This window comes from Pipistrellus hanaki (genome assembly GCF_964339955.1).
Source record: "Pipistrellus hanaki genome assembly, chromosome: 21".
In the NCBI taxonomy this organism is placed as follows: Eukaryota; Metazoa; Chordata; class Mammalia; order Chiroptera; family Vespertilionidae; genus Pipistrellus; species Pipistrellus hanaki.
In genome coordinates, this window is record NC_140523.1 from 2,494,029 (window position 1) to 2,511,644 (window position 17,616).

The window sequence follows — 17,616 nt, forward strand, 5'->3', positions numbered from 1 at the left end:
GTAGTCCTCTTCCCACAGAGCCTAGAATGGAGCCAGGCAGACTACACTACACTAGATTGTGAGGTTGGTGGTAGGCCTCTTCCCACAGAGCCCAGAATGGAGCCAGGCAGACTACACTACACTAGATTGTGAGGTTGGCGGTAGTCCTCTTCCCACAGAGCCCAGAATGGAGCCAGGCAGACTACACTACACTACACTACACTAGATTGTGAGGTTGGTGGTAGGCCTCTTCCCACAGATTCCAGGATGGAGCCAGGCAGACTCCACTACACTACACTACACTAGACTGTGAGGTTGGTGGTAGTCCTCTTCCCACAGAGTCCAGGATGTAGCCAGGCAGAACACTACACTACACTACACTAGATTGTGAGGTTGGTGGTAGGCGTCTTACCACAGAGTCCAGGATGGAGCCAGGCCGACTACACTACATTACACTAAAGTAAGTGTGAGGATGGCGGTAGTCCTATTCCCACAGAGCCCAGGATGGAGCCAGGCAGAATACACTACACTACACTACACTACACTACACTACACTATGCTACAGTAGAGTGTCAGGTTGGTGGTAGGCCTATTTCCACAGAATCCAGGATGGAGCCAGGCAGCCTACACTACACTACACTACACTAAGTGTGAGGTTGATGGTAGGCCTCTTCCCACAGAGCCCAGGATGGAGCCAGGCAGACTACACTACACTACACTAGATTGTGAGGTTGGTGGTAGGCCTCTTACCACAGAGTCGAGGATGGAGCCATGCAGACTACACTACACTACACTACACTACACTACACTACACTACACTATGCTACACTAGAGTGTGAGGTTGGTGGTAGGCCTCTTCCCACAGAGTCCAGGATGGAGCCAGAAAGAATAGACTACACTACACTACACTAGATTGTGAGGTTGGCGGTAGGCCTCTTACCACAGAGTCCAGGATGGAGCCAGGCAGCCTACACTACACTACACTACACTACACTAGATTGTGAGGTTGGCGGTAGGCCTCTTACCACAGAGTCCAGGATGGAGCCAGGTAGACTACACTACACTACACTACACTAGATTGTGAGGTTGGTGGTAGGCCTCCTACCACAGAGTCCAGGATGGAGCCAGGCAGCCTACACTACACTGCACTACACTAGATTGTGAGGTTAGCATTAGGCCTCTTACCACAGAGTCCAGGATGGAGCCAGGCAGACTACACTACACTACACTACACTAGATTGTGAGGTTGGTGGTAGGCCTCTTACCACAGAGTCCAGGATGGAGCCAGGCAGACTACACTACACTACACTACACCACACTACACTACACTGCACTACACTAGATTGTGAGGTTGGCGGTAGGCCTCTTACCACAGAGTCCAGGATGGAGCCAGGCAGACTACACTACACTACACTACACTAGATTGTGAGGTTGGTGGTAGGCCTCTTACCACAGAGTCCAGGATGGAGCCAGGCAGACTACACTACACTACACTACACTACATTACACTACGCTACACTAGATTGTGAGGTTGGCGGTAGGCCTCTTCCCACAGAATCCATGATGGAGCCAGGCAGACTACACTACACTACACAACACTAGATTGTGAGGTTGGTGGTAGGCCTCTTACCACAGAGTCGAGGATGGAGCCAGGCAGACTACACTACATTACACTAAACTAAGTGTGAGAATGGCGTAGTCCTCTTCCCACAGAGCCCAGGATGGAGCCAGGCAGAATACACTACACTACACTAGATTGTGTGGTTGGTGATAGGCCTCTTACCACAGAGTCGAGGATGGAGCCAGGCAGACTACACTACACTACACTACACTACACTAAGCTACACTAGATTGTGAGGTTGGTGGTAGGCCTCTTTCCACAGAGTCCAGGATGGAGCCAGGCAGCCTACACTACACTATACTACACTAGATTGTGAGGTTGGCGGTAGGCCTCTTTCCACAGAGTCCAGGATGGAGCCAGGCAGACTACACTACACTACACTAGATTGTGAGGTTGGTGGTAGGCCTCTTACTACAGAGTCCAGGATGGAGCCAGGCAGCCTACACTACACTACACTACACTACACTACACTACACTAGATTGTGAGGTTGGCGGTAGTCCTCTTACCACAGAGTCGAGGATGGAGCCAGGCAGACTACACTACACTACAGTACACTAAGTGTGAGGTTGGTGGTAGGCCTCTTCCCACAGAGTCCAGGATGGAGCCAGGCCGACTACACTACACTACACTAGATTGTGAGGTTGGTGGTAGGCATCTTACCACAGAGTCCAGGATGGAGCCAGGCAGACTACACTACACTACACTAGATTGTGAGGTTGGTGGTAGGCATCTTACCACAGAGTCCAGGATGGAGCCAGGCAGACTACACTACACTACACTACACTCGATTGTGAGGTTGGCGGTAGGCCTCTTACCACAGAGTCCAGGATGGAGCCAGGCAGACTACACTACACTACACTACAGTCGATTGTGAGGTTGGCGGTAGGCCTCTTACCAAAGAGTCCAGGATGGAGCCAGGCAGACTACACTACAATACACTAGATTTTGAGGTTGGTGGTAGGCCTCTTCCCACAGAGTCCAGGATGGAGCCAGGCAGACTCCACTACACTACACTACACTAGATTGTGAGCTTGCTGGTAGGCCTCTTCCCACAGAGCCCAGTATGGATCCAAGGCAAAATACACTGGAGTAGACTAAACAAACCAGACTGCCTTGGCTCCATCCTTGTCTATATGGCAAGTAGACCACCACCAGCCTATTCTTTGAATCCAATCTATTCTGCCTGGCTCCATCCTGGGCTCTGTGGGAAGAGGCCTACCACCAACCTCATATTCTATTCGCGTCTAGTGTGTTAGAAGCTATAGAGGTTGGTGATTGGCCTCTTCCCAAAGAGCCCAGTTGGGATCCAGGGAGAATGTACTACTTTTGAGTGGTGTAAATTAGCTGATATGAGATGATAATGTGGGTGGATGGAGTTTTGTATCTGAAGACCTATCAGTTAATGCAGTGTTCACTGTCCTGTCCCTATGTTTTCCTATTTCCCTGCTCTTGTTGATAACTATCTATTCCTTTTCCATATGCTTGTTGAATCACACACCTGTCCTCCAGCCTGCACAGGCCTGAAACACCTGGTGTGGTGTGGTGTCACATTACTATCGTTAGATCAACACTCACCTTTCAATTTCTTCCTTGTCGATGTCTCACCTCCAGTATGTTCCTATACAACCGGGGCCTTCGGACTTGGGCATCACCCCTGTGACAGAGACCTATAGAGGAACTGAGAGCTGTCATTAGCTGTGGTCACAGCTTACATGCTATCTGCCTTTTCTAATGACCGGGAGTTTGCAAGTTCCCAGCTCAGAATGAAAAGGATTCTGAGCCCCACTCCCCTCAGCTGACAATCTGTGCTGGTATTTTTTCATGTTAAACTCCACAGTAGCACATTTACATGCGTGTAGATAGACCTCCACATGGTTGTCATATTCTCATTCAACTAGGGTCCTTTATGCCTCCCAGTGCTTCCACTGAAATGCACCCACACCCTCGGATCCCCTATGCCCAGCTGGGTGCCTCTTTGCTTGGATGCCGTTCCCGGAGGGACCCCCACCCCCTGCGGCCTGACCAGGACGGGTGTGGTCACCCCCTGGTTCAGCTGAGCAAACTCGGGCACAGAGGCCCAACGCGACTTACCCAGGTGTGACCGGCAGGCAGAGGGCAGAGCTGGGGTTCAGGTTCAGGTCATTGGCTGCCCCAGCTGTGGCCTGGCCCGGCTCCGTCCCCCCCAGCCATGGGAGCCAGACCCTGAGCGTGTCCTCTCCCCTCGCAGGCTTCATCCCCCCGCCGCTCATCTTCGGGGCGGGCATCGACTCCACCTGCCTGTTCTGGAGCACCTTCTGCGGGGAGCAGGGCGCCTGCGTCCTCTACGACAACGTGGTGTACCGCCACCTGTACGTCAGCATCGCCATCGCGCTCAAGTCCTTCGCCTTCCTGCTCTACACGACCACGTGGCAGTGCCTGCGCAAGAACTATAAGCGCTACATCAAGAGCCACGAGGGCGGCCTGAGCACCAGTGAGTTCTTTGCCTCTACTCTGACCCTAGACAACCTGGGGAGGGACCCTGTGCCCGCCGGCCAGACGCATAGGACAAAGTTTATCTATAACCTCGAAGACCATGAGTGGTGCGAGAACATGGAGTCCGTGCTCTAGTGACTCAGGGGGCGAACTCTGTAGAGCCATCCAAGGGTCATTTTTTTTCCTACAGAAAAGAAAAACAAGGTTTCCAAACACCGCACACACACACACACATGCACATGCACACGCACATACACACACACACGCACACACACAGGACCTTTATCCTTCTTTCCACATCAGAGCCAGACGGCCTGCAGGATGAGGAGAGCTGGGGACCACGTGTCTGACGCGGGACCTACCTGCCGGGCGCGGGGTCTCAGGATGCCGACGGCTGCAAGCAAACGGGCACTGCCAAGTTCAGGGACGGTGGTGGCCAGCTCGGAGGACGGACGTTCCTGAACACACACCCCGCATACAAACGAGAGACCACTCTCTTTTTTAAAGAAAAGTCTACTAAAAGCCACACGTTGACCACACGGCCAGGATAAGCACTAGTGACACCCCGGGGCCCCTCCTCCCGTGGGGGCTGGGGTCCCGCAGGAGGGAGGAGGGCGCGCCCACCTCTCTCACTCTCGCAATAGGGGTCACTGTGCAGACACCTCACCCAGTCGGCGTGTGGTTCAAGGCCCGCGCTCTCAGCGATGATGCTAAGGGTGATCCGTGCTGGGGTCTGTCATTGGCACCTCTCACCAGCTCCATGTCCATGTCCACGCCCGAGGGAGGGCCCGCGGGGCCGGGTGCGGGGCCTGCACCTCGCCTGCCCCCCCCCAGCGCCTCCCAGTGGCGGGGCCCAGCCCCGCAGAGCGACCTCAGGAAGCAGGGGACCTCACAGGCTATGACCGGCCTCTCTCAGAGCCGGTGAGGCCCAGCCCAGCCCAAGTCATTTGCTTACATTTGCCAAACATTTTGCCATTTTTTAAGAAAAAGAAAAAATACTGCAACGCCTACGGATTTCAGACTGTTGTATGTATAACCCTCCGAAACTATTTTTAACGACCCCCGAAGCTGTGCCGCCCGCCAGGCGCCGACACAGCTCTGAGGCCGGGTTTCCTACGCTGGTTGCTTTCACTTTCTCCCTTTTTTTAATGCACCAAAAATATAATGTCATTCAAGGGATGAGATGAATCGATTGTAATTTTTTAAAAATCATTTTACCCTCATTCGGACATTCCGCAAAAAAAAACAAAAAAACACACGAGAACATACGTGTTACAAGCAGGAAAAAAAAATGCTTGACAAGAGCGTGGCTGTGCGGCCGCCTCTGGAAGAGCCACATCAGAGACAAGGGAGGGAGGGCCCTTGTGTGTGTGCCCCGTGTCCCACCTCAGGCAGCCCGTGAAGGAGACACGCGTGGGTGTGGGCCACATGTATGTGCCCTGGGGAGAGGACACAGCGAGGCCCGAGGTGTGTGGTCATGCATAAGCCCACAGGCTCCTGAATGCTACTGCACGTCCAGTGTACAGGTGTCAGTGCGGTTCTCAGGGTCAACCCTGAACTGAGAGGCGTGTTGTGCGTGTGCGTGTGTGTGAAGTGACGACCTCGAACAGCTCGCAGCAGCCCTGTCACCGTCTGGGGTAAGAGTCCTGGCGAGACCCCTCGCAGTCGGAGACTGGGCCCGGGGGCCATGTCCAGAGTTGTGGGGACACGCACAGCCCATGTACTCACCTGTCCTCCTTCCTCAGTGACCTTGGTCCCAGCTGACCTTGACCCTGGCCAGGACCTCACAGGTTGGTCGGTTGCTTTGCTTTGCTGCCTCAGGCTCATAGGTGCAGTCACATAGAAGGAAAAGGAAGAAAAAAAAAGATTAAAGGAAGAATTGGGGAGAAAAGGGTTTTGTGCCCATTTTTTTTTAACAGGAACTGTACAAGGGCCTGTTTGAGGGACAGCCCAGGCAGAGAGCTGGGGCGGGGTCCGTGGTGCGGGATTCGAGGTGCGGGGTCAGCTGCCTGGGACAGGATACTTCCGAAACGGCCTTCTCCCCTGGAGCGTGTCTGTCTGTCCTGGTTCACACTCCTGATGTGTAACCAGCAAAAGGTTGGGATATTCTCCAGCGAATTCATAAAACCTAACGGAGCTCAAAAAACGTGTCCACACTCTGAGCAATCATCGAGGCGTTTCATTTTCACACCGCGCTGCCAGCTGCTGCCCTGTGTGTGCATTTTGGGGACACCCTGCGTCCCGTCCCCCAGAGGCCCTGCCACCACGCTGTGCAGCCGGCACTTCTGTCTGGAACACGTGCTGCTCATGGGTCACCGCCCCCTCGGGCACCACACGGCTGCCCGCGCTCAGCGCGCACACGGGAGCCCTGTGGCCTGGCATTTCACGGAGCTGTTGGCTGTTTTTTTTTGTTTGTTTTTTGAAAGTTTTGAAAGCTCCTTGCATTTGGATTTTTTCCCCTCTGGTTGTAGGATGAATGGGAGAAAGGAAAACAACCCCAGACTCGGTATTAGCAACCCCCGGGTGGAAATTCAAGGGCCAGCGTGTGCCTCTGAGAATCTCAGTTCCTCGGATGCTGGAACAGAGAGCCTGGTGCAGCTACGTACACGTTTCTCTCTGAGCTGCAAAGAGCCAGGGACACGCACTGCCAGCCCAGCCCTCGGTGTCTGGTTTCGAGTGGTATTTCTGAGTGGGAAGATTTCCTGGTCAGATCTCCGTGGGTCCATCGGAAAGCAGGCACACCGGGGGCAGACGCAGCCTGGAGCGCCGATGCCAGGAAGCCAGGGCCCTCCCTCCGCTGCTGCCAGCCCCCCCCCTTCCCCCCCTCCCCCCGCATCCGAGCTGAGCAAGCCCAGGAGGGATGGACGCTCTTCGCTGCAGCTTCGGGCAGATCTCTGTAACCTGACACAGACCCAGGCGTCCAGATGTCTTACCAGCATGGTTCCTGCCGAGGAAGTACACACGGGGGGAAGGGGGGACGGGGAGAAGCCAGGGGGAGGACCTGCTTGCTTGCTGCCTGCCTTCAGCCCAGACTGCGCGCTTGCCCCCCGCTTCACGCCCCCCGGGGAGCCGGGACCCCCTGGGACCAGTCACTGCAGACGGCCAGGGGCCCCTCTCAGGGCCTCAGGCATCCGCTCGTGCTTAACACTTAGAATAAAGAGGGAAAACAGAGCTTCCCGGAGCCCGCTCACCCGTCCTCCGAGCAGGAAGGCAGGCGTGTGCCCTCCATGCACCCGCCACTCTCACCTCCCTGCAGCGCGAAGCTTCCTCTCCAGAGGGCTCCCGAGGTTGGTCGGGCAGCAGCCCGCACCTTCACCCCCTCTCCCCCCCATGCCCCACCTCCCTGCCTCCCTGCCCCTGCCTCAGGCGCCCCAGACCCCATCCGCCTGCTGCACGCACCTATTTTGACAGCGTGGGAAAAGCAGGTATCTGTCGAGAAGCCAAGAGCACGTATCGGACACACAGTAGGGCTTCAGTGCTCCTCTGAGTCTACCCACCGCCGGCTCGATGGCCTGCCCTCAGCCACAACCTGGCCATGCTCTAGGCAGGAATCCAGCTCAGATCCCTAAGAGGCGCCAGCTTCCCGAGAGAGGGTGCTCCTGACATTCAGTCCACCTAGGGAACTCACGCGGGGCGTAAATGTCACCCGTGTCCTCTCGTCCATGGTCCTCCCCCTCCCTGCTCCGTCCGGGCTCTGCAGCTGCAGGGCTGACGCATCTCAGAGCCACTGGCCCCAAGAAAGCCTCTGGTCCCAGTCCCGCTGGGAACGACGGAGCTCGCGGTGAAGCCGTGAGACGGCTCCGGCTGGGGACAGGCCGGGAAGGGCCTTCTGTCCGGATGCCGCTGCCCGGCATCACCCGGGCAGCTCCTGCATGGGCACAGCGACCCCCACATCCGCTCCCCACCGGTCGTGACCTCAGAGGGCTTGGCCACCACAGCAGGGACCACACGAGGCGAAAAGCCTAAAGGGGACTCAGGAAAGCCGGCAGCCTGCACCCCAGACATCTGTGCTGCCGTGGAGACGGACAGACACTCAGAGAGCACCCGGTGGGGCGCCACGTCCTCACCCCAGGATGTTCTCCCATGATTCCTAGAGATCGTGGAAGGGAGCGGGGGAGAGAGAGAAACATGGATGTGAGAGAGACACATCGATCGGTTGCCTCCCACACGTGCCCCCACCAGCCCCCGGGGGCCAAGCCTGCAACCAAGGTATGTGCCCTTGACCAGATCGAACCTGAGACCCTGCAGGCCATGGGCAGGCGCTCTAACCACTGAGCAGCCGGCCCAGACCAGCTGGATGTTTCCTGAGCTCGTACACATTCCTTCGTTCCTTTATGAGAATGTGGCTCTGGACCAGACACACAGGTTCAAAACAAAACAAAACATGGTCCTGTCTGCTAAGAGGTCACAGTTCAAGGAGCCACACAGACCTGAACACAAAAGCGACAGAAGACTACCAAGAGCTGGGATCTGTCTGTCTGTCTGTCTGTCTGTCTGTCTGGGGCAGGAGGGTGTGATCTGGTCCCGATGTGGAGAACCAGGTAGGCCTGGGGGTCTGGAAACCAAGTCTGAGGCAGCGCCTCGTGCGGGGGGCTCGGGCAGCCGAGGTCGGCTCGGGAAGGGTGCTGGCCAGCTGACCTCCAGCTCGGACGCTCCTGACCCGGGGGTCTGGCTCGGGGATCCTGTCCCCCAGCAGCGAGGTGAGTGGTCCCTTCCTGTCAGGGCTCATCGTCCTGTTTGAATGGGTGGGAGGGGCGAGGGGGGATGTGCAGACACAGGAAAGGAAGAGCGGACAGAGACACTGACCAGCACTTCCCCTCCCGCCTCCTTCCCGCCGGCACGAAGCATCGGCCCGTGAAGCGAGGAGATGGTCAGGACTGAGGGACACTAATCACGGTCGCTCACGTTGACCCAGCGCTTCCTCCCTGCCCACCCACATTGGCTCATGGAACCAGTGTCGGCTTGTGAGAGAGGAGTGTGAGGCCCGAGAAGCTTTCCCCATGGGCTCCAGGTGGCCAGGCAGAGTGAGGACTCGGACCCAGGGCCACGAACCCCAAGCCCACGCTCTGATCCTCCCGGGCACCACTCCCTGCTCCACAAGACAGAGGGACACCCCCCCACACACACCCCTGGCCTCAGGGACAGACTGACAGGAAAACTCTGGCTCTGACGGGCTGTGGGGCGCACATACCCCCCCCCCATCCAGGCCCCAAATGGAACCATAGGGCCAGCGTCTCCCCGCAGAGCCCAGGGGTCCACTTATGGGGTGTTCTACCAGAAGCCGGCAGGTGAGGGGGGGCGGGAGATCTCTCCCTTCTGAACAGCAAGTCACCCTCAGAAAGGTCTCCGGGGCCCAGCTCCCCGCAAACCCAGACCTCCCTGCCTGGCCACGCCCTTGACCTCAGGAGTGCGCTGCTGGCCAAGACCTCAGTCACACCGACGTGGCCCCTGCTTGACCATCTCCCTCCACTACCAGGCGCCAGGCTTCCAGAAACAGCCCTTAGACATTTCTGTGTTTGCATTGACGGCTCAGGCCAACCATCGATGGCTGAGGATTACCTTAAGGCGGTGGTCGGCAAACCCATTAGTCCTCAGAGCCAAATATCAACAGCACAACGATTAAAATTTCTTCTGAGAGCCACATGTTTTACACTTAAGCGTCTTCTAACGCCACGTCTTCAAAACAGACTCGCCCAGGCCGTGGTGTTTTGTGGAAGAGCCACACTCAAGGGGCCAAAGAGCCGCACGTGGCTCCTGAGCCAAGGTTTGCGGACCAAGGCCTTAATGGGAAATATTCCAAGCTGATGCTAGAGTGACCATGTCCTTTTTACTGGGGGCCGATGGGACAACGTGGCCCGTTTTCTGGAGGGTCCCCATCCCTTCCTGTTGGCTGAGACCACACCACCACGTGACACCCCCCAAATCACACTTCCTCCACCTCAGGCGACTCCCAGAAGCGCTCCCCTGAGGAGACAGCTGCCCAGGGGTCGTAGAATGTGAGGTCATAGGTCACAGGTCACAGATGGGACTGGACCTTACATGTAGACGTAGGAAGGGTCACAAGAGAAACCCCGTTAGCACAGAAACCGGACTCTCGTCCGGCCCGGGACGGAGGGAAGGGCGGGGACTCGAGTCCATGGACAGCCCGTGCCAGGTACCAGGTGCCACGGGGCGACGCTCCCAGCAGCCTCTGCGGTAGGTGGCATTTCCCCACGTGCAGACCTGCCCCCGAAGGCCCAGTAACCCCAGCCTCCCCCGGCTGTGGAGCTGGTGACAAAGTCCCCGAGGGCCACCGCCAGGCCTGCCCGATTCTGTTTCATCGCGTGGCCTCCAACCTGGGGACTCAGAGCAGACGGACAGGTGACTGGGCAGGGGGACCGGCCACCAAAGTAGGAGCGTGGCGCTGACTGAGGAACATCAGTGAGGCCAGCGAGGCCCCCATGACCAGGAACACCCCGCCCAAGCCTAGACTTTCGCAGGAAACGAGCCCAGAGCTGGGGGAGAAAACTCAACCACATGTGGCCTATGGACCCAGACATCTTATATATAATAAAAGCGTAGGATGCAAACTGTTCCCTCGGCCAGGAGTTCCACCAGGGGATGGGGACAGCCAGGGGGAGGAAGGAGGTGATGGGCAGCCAGCAGTCGCTAGGGACCCTACCAGAGCATGAATTTTGTGCACTGGGCCTCTAGTCTACAATAAAAACCCTTTTTTTTACTTAAGTCAATAAACACGGGCACGCTCAGAGCACACTCCCTCGCTCTCCCACCTTGGCCGAATCCGAATCCGCCACCAGACACCCCTCCGCCCCATTCTAGCTGCGCACATGCACCCCTGCTCCCGTCCCAGCCCCCCACTTCCTGCCCCAGGTCATGGGCAGAACCCCGACTGAGAACTTGAGCCTGGGAGGTGCAGGGCGGGTGTCCTGTAGGCCGGACCTCAGCTGCCCCGTCCTGAGGATCGCAGAGGCGTGTCCTCCCTGTCACCTGCTGTCCCCCCTGCAGGACAGGCGAATGGGCAGGGCCGACTGTGGCCACTGTGCCGGCCATGATGAGCCCCACGCAGCTCCTAAGCCCTCCCGAGCAGGTTCCCAGTTCCCTGTAAGCGAAGCCAAGGCCCCTTTGAGGGCTCGGAGACTGAGCTCCAGGGAGATGGTCCCTCGGCCGCATGAAGGCGGGTGGCTGAGAGCTGGTCCCTGTGGCTGCAGGAGAGAGTCCACAGGGGGACACAGTGTCACCTCGGGAGGCCTGTCCCTGCTGATTTACGTGGGATGAGGATGCGTTCCTGACCTCTTAGCCATCCCCCGTGGGTTCCGCCATGCAGATATACACGCCTCAGGGAGACGGGGCCTCAGACAGGTCTCCGGGCCTGGACTCTATGTCCTCGGCGTCACAGAGCAAAACCCAGCATTTCACTGACACAGCTTCCGTCTCGTCCACCTGCTGGAAAACCACAGAGCTGGTGTTTACGCCTAAAAAAGCAGGAGCACAACCCGCGTGGCTCAGTGGCTGAGCGTCGACCTGTGAACCAGGAGGTCACGGTTCGATTCCTGATCAGGGCACATGTCCAGGATGTGGGCTCCATTCCCAGTGGGGGGCGTGCAGGAGGCAGCTGATCCATGATTCTCATCATTGATGCTTCTCTCCCCCCACCCCACCCCCCACTCCCTTCCTCTCTGACATTGGTAAATATATTTATGTTTTTTAAGTAGGAGAATCGGAAAAGACCGACCTCTCTTCTCCTCTGGCCCTTCCTCCCCCCAGGCCCAGAGTACCGAGACATTGACACGGAGAAGGCCTGTCCCGGGTCCCAGTCACCTTCGGAAGACTCCTTTGTGAGAAGCTGAGGGCCCGGCCCTCGTCTCTGCAGCAGCAGCCGCCGCCGCCCACAGGCCCACAGGCCGCGGGCGACTTAGCCAGCTCCGCCCTGCCCCGAGCCAGGGCCCGGGGCGGTGCCCAGCCAGTGCCCAGTCCTCTGAGCGGCTGCGCTCAGGGGGCCTCCAAACCCTCCCAGCAGGCACCGGCCCCGGGTCCCTGACGAGGCACGGTGACCTGGCCCCCCGTCTCCCTTCTGTGGTGCCCGTGGGGAGGACACGCTTGAGCAAACGCCGCTCCGGAATGCCTCCCGACCTGGGCACCCAGGGCCCTTCTGAGTCCCCGAGGCTGGACGCCCACCGGGGTCCCCGGTCCCCGTGCCCAGGAGGGAGGGACACACGCTCTGTAGATGCCTCCTGTATTTTTGCAGCTTCTGTTTTCTAGATGAGCCGTGTAGAGAGGCGTGAGGCGAAGCACGTGCTGTATGATCGCAGACAGTGACATTAAAGCACTATTTTAACTCGTCCTCGGTCTCAGGCTCGCGTCTCTGCTCTCCTCTCCGTGTCCCTAAAGGAAGGGACACTCCTGAAAGGTCACTGGCCATGCATGGGCCGTGTTCCTGGCCTGTGACCTGTTCCCATCCTCACCCGAGCTCCTGGCATGGTGTCCGGCCAGCGACCGGCCTGCTCCGAGCCCGTGTCGCCGTCTGTCAGATGGGCACACTGGCCCCTGCGCTACACGGGGTGATAAGCTATCACCTGCGAATCCTTCCCGCTGTGCCCCATCTCTGATCCTGGGAGAGCAGGGTCCCCTTTATCTCGGGCAAGGCCCACAGTACAACGCAGTGCATGGTGGGTGCTCCTACACCTCGAATGAATGAATGAATGAATGAGGAGCAAGGAGCGCCACCCATCAGCCTGTGGGCTTTGACTTCGGTCTCACTTCTTAGAGGAAACAGCGGCTTTGGCCTCCCCGCACCCTCACCCCTGTCAGGTCCACAAACCCTGGCCACCCCCAATCCTCAGGCCTCTCTCTCATCGCCTCTCTTCCCCACATCACAGGTCACTGGCCAGAAACACCTTCCCTGCCCCCCGCAACCTCCGGTGGACAAGCCGGTCAGGTAGACGCCCGACCCCGATATGCAGGCAGACCAGAGCCCGAAGACTCGTGTCTTCGGGGTGTAAGACCTCGGAAGGGGAGCCCTGGCCTCGGGCCCTCTCACTCACGACCCCTCCAGCAGGGCTCTCTCTCCCAACAGCCCTGCATCCTTTGCAGCTGAGCTCGGATGCTATCAAAGCGTGTCCAGCTACCATCGGGTGAAGATGGCACCCTCTCAGCTCGGAGGTGGGTGGGGCCAGGGGTCAGGGGTCAGGGGGGAGTGGGCTTGGGCCCGGTACCTCTTTAAAGCCCTGTTCCCTGCCCATCGGTATCATGGGGACTTTTTTTTTTTTTTCCTAGCCTGGCCGTGTTATTTATGTGACTGTTTACTTTTCTTGCAAAGCAACATGATTTATTCTCTCAGGCGTAGCGCCCCCAAGAACACGCCATTTCCACTCTGTCCTCAGCAAAGATGCTGAAGCAGCGGGAAGACCTGGCTGCTCCCCGCGGGAGGGGGCTCCCCTGGGCCTCGGGGCTCGGGACAAAGGCAGGGTCAGCGCCTCCCTCCGGCCAGAGGCCTTGGAAACGGAGTCCCTGCTTCATCTGGAGCCGCCCACTGGTTGCCATGGTGACGCAACATCTGGTACCCAACTGGGCTCCGGCGGTCACCGGCTCGGGCATCCTCCCTGCTGAGGCCGGGCCTGTGGTCTCCGAGGACCACGTCACACCTTGTGGGCGAAGGGGAGTCCCTCAGAGGCAGGGTTCGGGGGGTGGGGGTGGGAGGTTACATCTGTGTGAACGGAGGTTCTGAGAAACCCACACTCCCGCGTGGGGAGCCATTAGCTCTGCCAATCCTCGGATTAATGGTCCGTAGCTGCGGATTCTCCCATCCGGCTAGCATACCATCCTCCTGGATTTATTTTATTAGCGTTTGTTCCTGAGGAGCGTGCGTTATTTATTAAAACGCCCATAAACATTTAACACAGATCTACGCTCCCGGCTCCTCTCCCCTCGTTGAATACATTTCAAACTTTAATTGCTTGTCGGCTGCTCTTTCCGCTCGCCAATTATTTTTTGAAGCCGAGCAGGATAGACTAGCAATATGGGTTTCTCGCCTGGGACTTTCTCCTGCTCCCTAACACAGTCTCTTTATTCCCCTTGAAAACACAGGATCTGCCTCGCACACTTCATAATGACAATGCTTGCCGGGCCAGTGTGGCCAAGTGGGTGAGCGTCAGCCTAGGAACCAGGAGGTCACGGTTCGATTCCCAGTCAGGGCACATGTCCAGATTGTGTGGGCTCCATCCCCAGTGTGGGGTGTTGCAGGAGGCAGCCGATCCACATTTCTCCCTCCTCATTGATGTTTCTCTCTCTCTCCATCTCCCTTCCTCTCTAAAATCAGTAAGTATAAAATTTTTTGTATTTATTTTTATTTTTAAATATATTTTATTGATTTTTTACAGAGAGGAAGGGAGAGATGGTTAGAAAGATCAATGAGAAACATTGATCAGCTGCCTCCTGCTAGGGATGTGCTCGAAACCAAGGTACATGCCCTTGACCGGAATCAAACCTGGGACCCTTGAGTCCGCAAGCCAATGCTCTATCCACTGAGCCAAACTGGTTAGGGCTCAAATGTTTTTGGAACAAAACTACTGTTTCCCCCCAAAAAAAATCTCAAACTATACTTCACACCATACAATTAATTGCCTAGAAGTGGATATGGAGTTAACTGTACAACTTACAACTGTAAAATTTCTATATAAAAAACAAATGGGATCATTACGATCACGTGACTCAAAGAGTTCTAAGACACAACTCCAAAGGTATGCTCCATCCGATAAAAATAATACACCACAGTCCTTCTACTAAAAACATCTGCTCAGCAAACCGTGCTGCAGAGAGAATGCAAAGGCTTGCCACAAACGGGGGGGGGGGGGGGGGGGGAAATATTTGTGTCACATCTGGGCACCTGTACCCAGAACACATACATTCTCAAAATAACTAGCCAATAACCGAGCCAATAACAATGGACAAAAGAAGATCAACCGAAGGACTTGTATGCATGCATATAAGCATGACCAATGGATGCAAAACACTAGGGGTTGAGGGCATGTATGGGAGTGGGGGGGGGGGCAATGGTAAGATATGTACACATATAATATCTTAGTAAAAAAAATGGAGAAAAAAAATAATGGACAAAAGATTTCAATAAAGATGATGTAGATGGGAATTAGACCCCTAAAAACAACCCTCAACACCACTCGTCATTAGGGAAATGGCCATGAAAACCACAATGAGATACCACTGTGCACCTTTCCGAATGTCCACGATCATTTTTTTTTTTTTTAAATCGCGAACCCGTCAGGTTATAAAACAACTGGAACTTTCCTACTTGGCTGTTGGGAATGCAAAATTGTACGGCCACATCGGAAAACCAAAAATTATGTAGGAGTAGAGAGAGGAAAATATATTGCCAAGCACGTCATAAAAAAAGGAAGTGAATGGTCCATAAAGAAGTGGGTGGAAATGCAGACCCAGTATTTATAAAAAGTGAAAAGTAAGATATCAGAGAGATACTATTCTTCACAATTTACCACTGACAAGGGTTTAAAAAAAAAAAAAGAATAGTCCATGTTTGTGAGGATTCCGGAGGACATATATTCTCAGAAAGTACTGGTGGCAATGTAATTTGCTAAAGCTCTCTAGAACGTGATTTGCAAATATTTGTCATGAGCTATAAAAAAAAATGTCATCCTCTTGGTAATAGCAGTTTTTACTCCTACGAATGGATCCCAAGGAAGTAATCAAAAATGAAAACAAAGACATATATAAAGAAGTTCATCATGGCGTTCGTTTCAATATTGGAGCAACGGAAGCAACCTTAATACACAATTTAGCCATTAAAAATATTTATGAAGCATTTATGATGACATTGGCAAGTATATTTCATGTAAAGATTAAAAAAAGGATAGAAAAGTCTATATAGAGTATTATGCTGATAGTGTATAAACAAATATATATATACATATATATATATATATATGATTTTAAGAAGATTATTCTATATGGATGTGAGTGTGAGTGAGTGTAAGAGTGAGTGTATGAGTGTGAGTGTGTGTGTGTGTGTGTGTGTGTGTGTGTGTGTATGTAAAGAAATACAACCATTATGACTTCCAGACTAGCCTGGCCAGTGCTGCTCAATGGTTGAGCATCGTCCCATGAACCAAGAGATTGCTGGTTAGATGCCCAGTCAGGGCACACGCCTAGGTTTTGGGCTCGATCCCCAGTGTGGGGTGTGCATGAGGCAGCCGATCCATGATTCTCTCTCATCATGTTTTTCTCTCTCCCTCTTTCTTCCTCTCTGAAATCAGTAAAAAAATAAATATTTTTTCAAAAGACTACCGAATAAGACTTTGCTATTCTATTTTGAAAATAGCGTTTTCTTAAATCTCCTGGCATTTTCACATTTAAAAAAAAATTACACTACTTTGATAATCAGAAAAATAATGACACTAGTTTAAAGTAATGTTTTCCTTTCTAGGGCATGATAAAATCTGGTTTTTATGTCTGCTGCAGACCATTCTCATGCCATAATTATGCCTAAAGAGGAAACGTCAAGACTCATTTGCTCAGGTTTATACGACACAAGGATGGCCCTCCCTAGACAGTCCTGCAAAGATCGGTTTGTGGAATCTCGGATTTTTATTGACCACACACTCGACATCCATCAATATCATGAGAAGAAGTTGTGTTCCATCCCAGCCAGACCCAGAACATTTCACGAACCATTCCAGGTTACGATATGAAATATCTTAGGCCCGTGGTCGGCAAACTGTGGCTCGCAAGCCACATGCGGCTCTTTGGCCCCTTGAGTGTGGCTCTTCCACAAAATACCACAGCCTGGGCGAGTCTATTCTGAAGAAGTGGTTCATGAGCTGCAGTTTGTCGACCACGGCTCTAAACCATTCCTTCCATCCAGCTGTCTCATCTTAGAAGGCCCAGTAAGGCTGAGTGGCCCAACATCACTGAGCAAGACCGCAGTTAAATGGGGAATCCAATCATAGGATGACCTGTCTATTATTTTTGCTTATATCATTTTATTTCCCCACTAGAGGCCCAATGCACGAAAAGTTGTGCAAGAATAGGCCTTCCTTCTACTGACTGCTGGCACTGGCTTCCCTCCGGCCCCAGCTTTTTCTGGAAGGATGTCTGGCCTAATTAGCATATTCCCCTTTTATTATTATAGATAGCTATCGAAATGTTGCTTCACTGTGAAGTATTTGGAGAATACAGACAAGTAGAAAAATCCTTCTGCAAATCAGCCAGCCGTATCTGGAATTAAAAGAATTATTGCCTAATCTTTTTTTTTTTTCCCCACTACATATACATTCACACATGTCTAAAAGAACTAAGAGGTAACGTTTACCAGATGCTGCGGTGTGCCCAGTACTTTGGTAAGGGCCCAAGTACATTCCTTCATTTAATCCTCGCCACAATTCTAGGTGGTAAATATTACTTACTATGACTAGGTGTGATTATACCTATATGCAATTTCATTGGCTCAATTTTGTGGCTTTTTAAAAATCGTTAACAATAAAACATAAGCATTTTTCACTTTACTAAAATTGTT

The 17,616-nt window shown here is 54.2% G+C and overlaps 1 protein-coding gene and 1 long non-coding RNA gene across 4 annotated transcripts in view; one reads left to right on the top strand and one right to left on the bottom strand.

Moving 5' to 3' along the window:
• SLCO3A1 (solute carrier organic anion transporter family member 3A1) overlaps window positions 1-12,413 on the top strand; it is a 123,432-nt gene extending 111,019 nt beyond the window's left edge. Inside the window, exons 10-11 of one of the 3 annotated variants that reach the window (XM_084869115.1) lie at window positions 3,829-4,071; window positions 11,838-12,413. In XM_084869115.1, the coding sequence (XP_084725241.1) occupies window positions 3,829-4,071; window positions 11,838-11,920 (326 nt within the window). In that variant the 3' untranslated portion in view covers window positions 11,921-12,413. Of the gene's footprint in view, window positions 1-3,828; window positions 5,253-11,837 lie in introns of those variants that run through there. The other 2 variants (XM_084869116.1, XM_084869114.1) reach the window with 2 other exon arrangements.
• LOC311614495 lies at window positions 6,500-8,960 on the bottom strand. Its single transcript, XR_014793682.1, has 2 exons — window positions 8,019-8,960; window positions 6,500-7,988 (listed from the first exon to the last, which is right to left on the bottom strand). It is a non-coding gene; the product is annotated as an uncharacterized lncRNA (long non-coding RNA).
• Window positions 12,414-17,616: the final 5,203 nt, after the last annotated feature.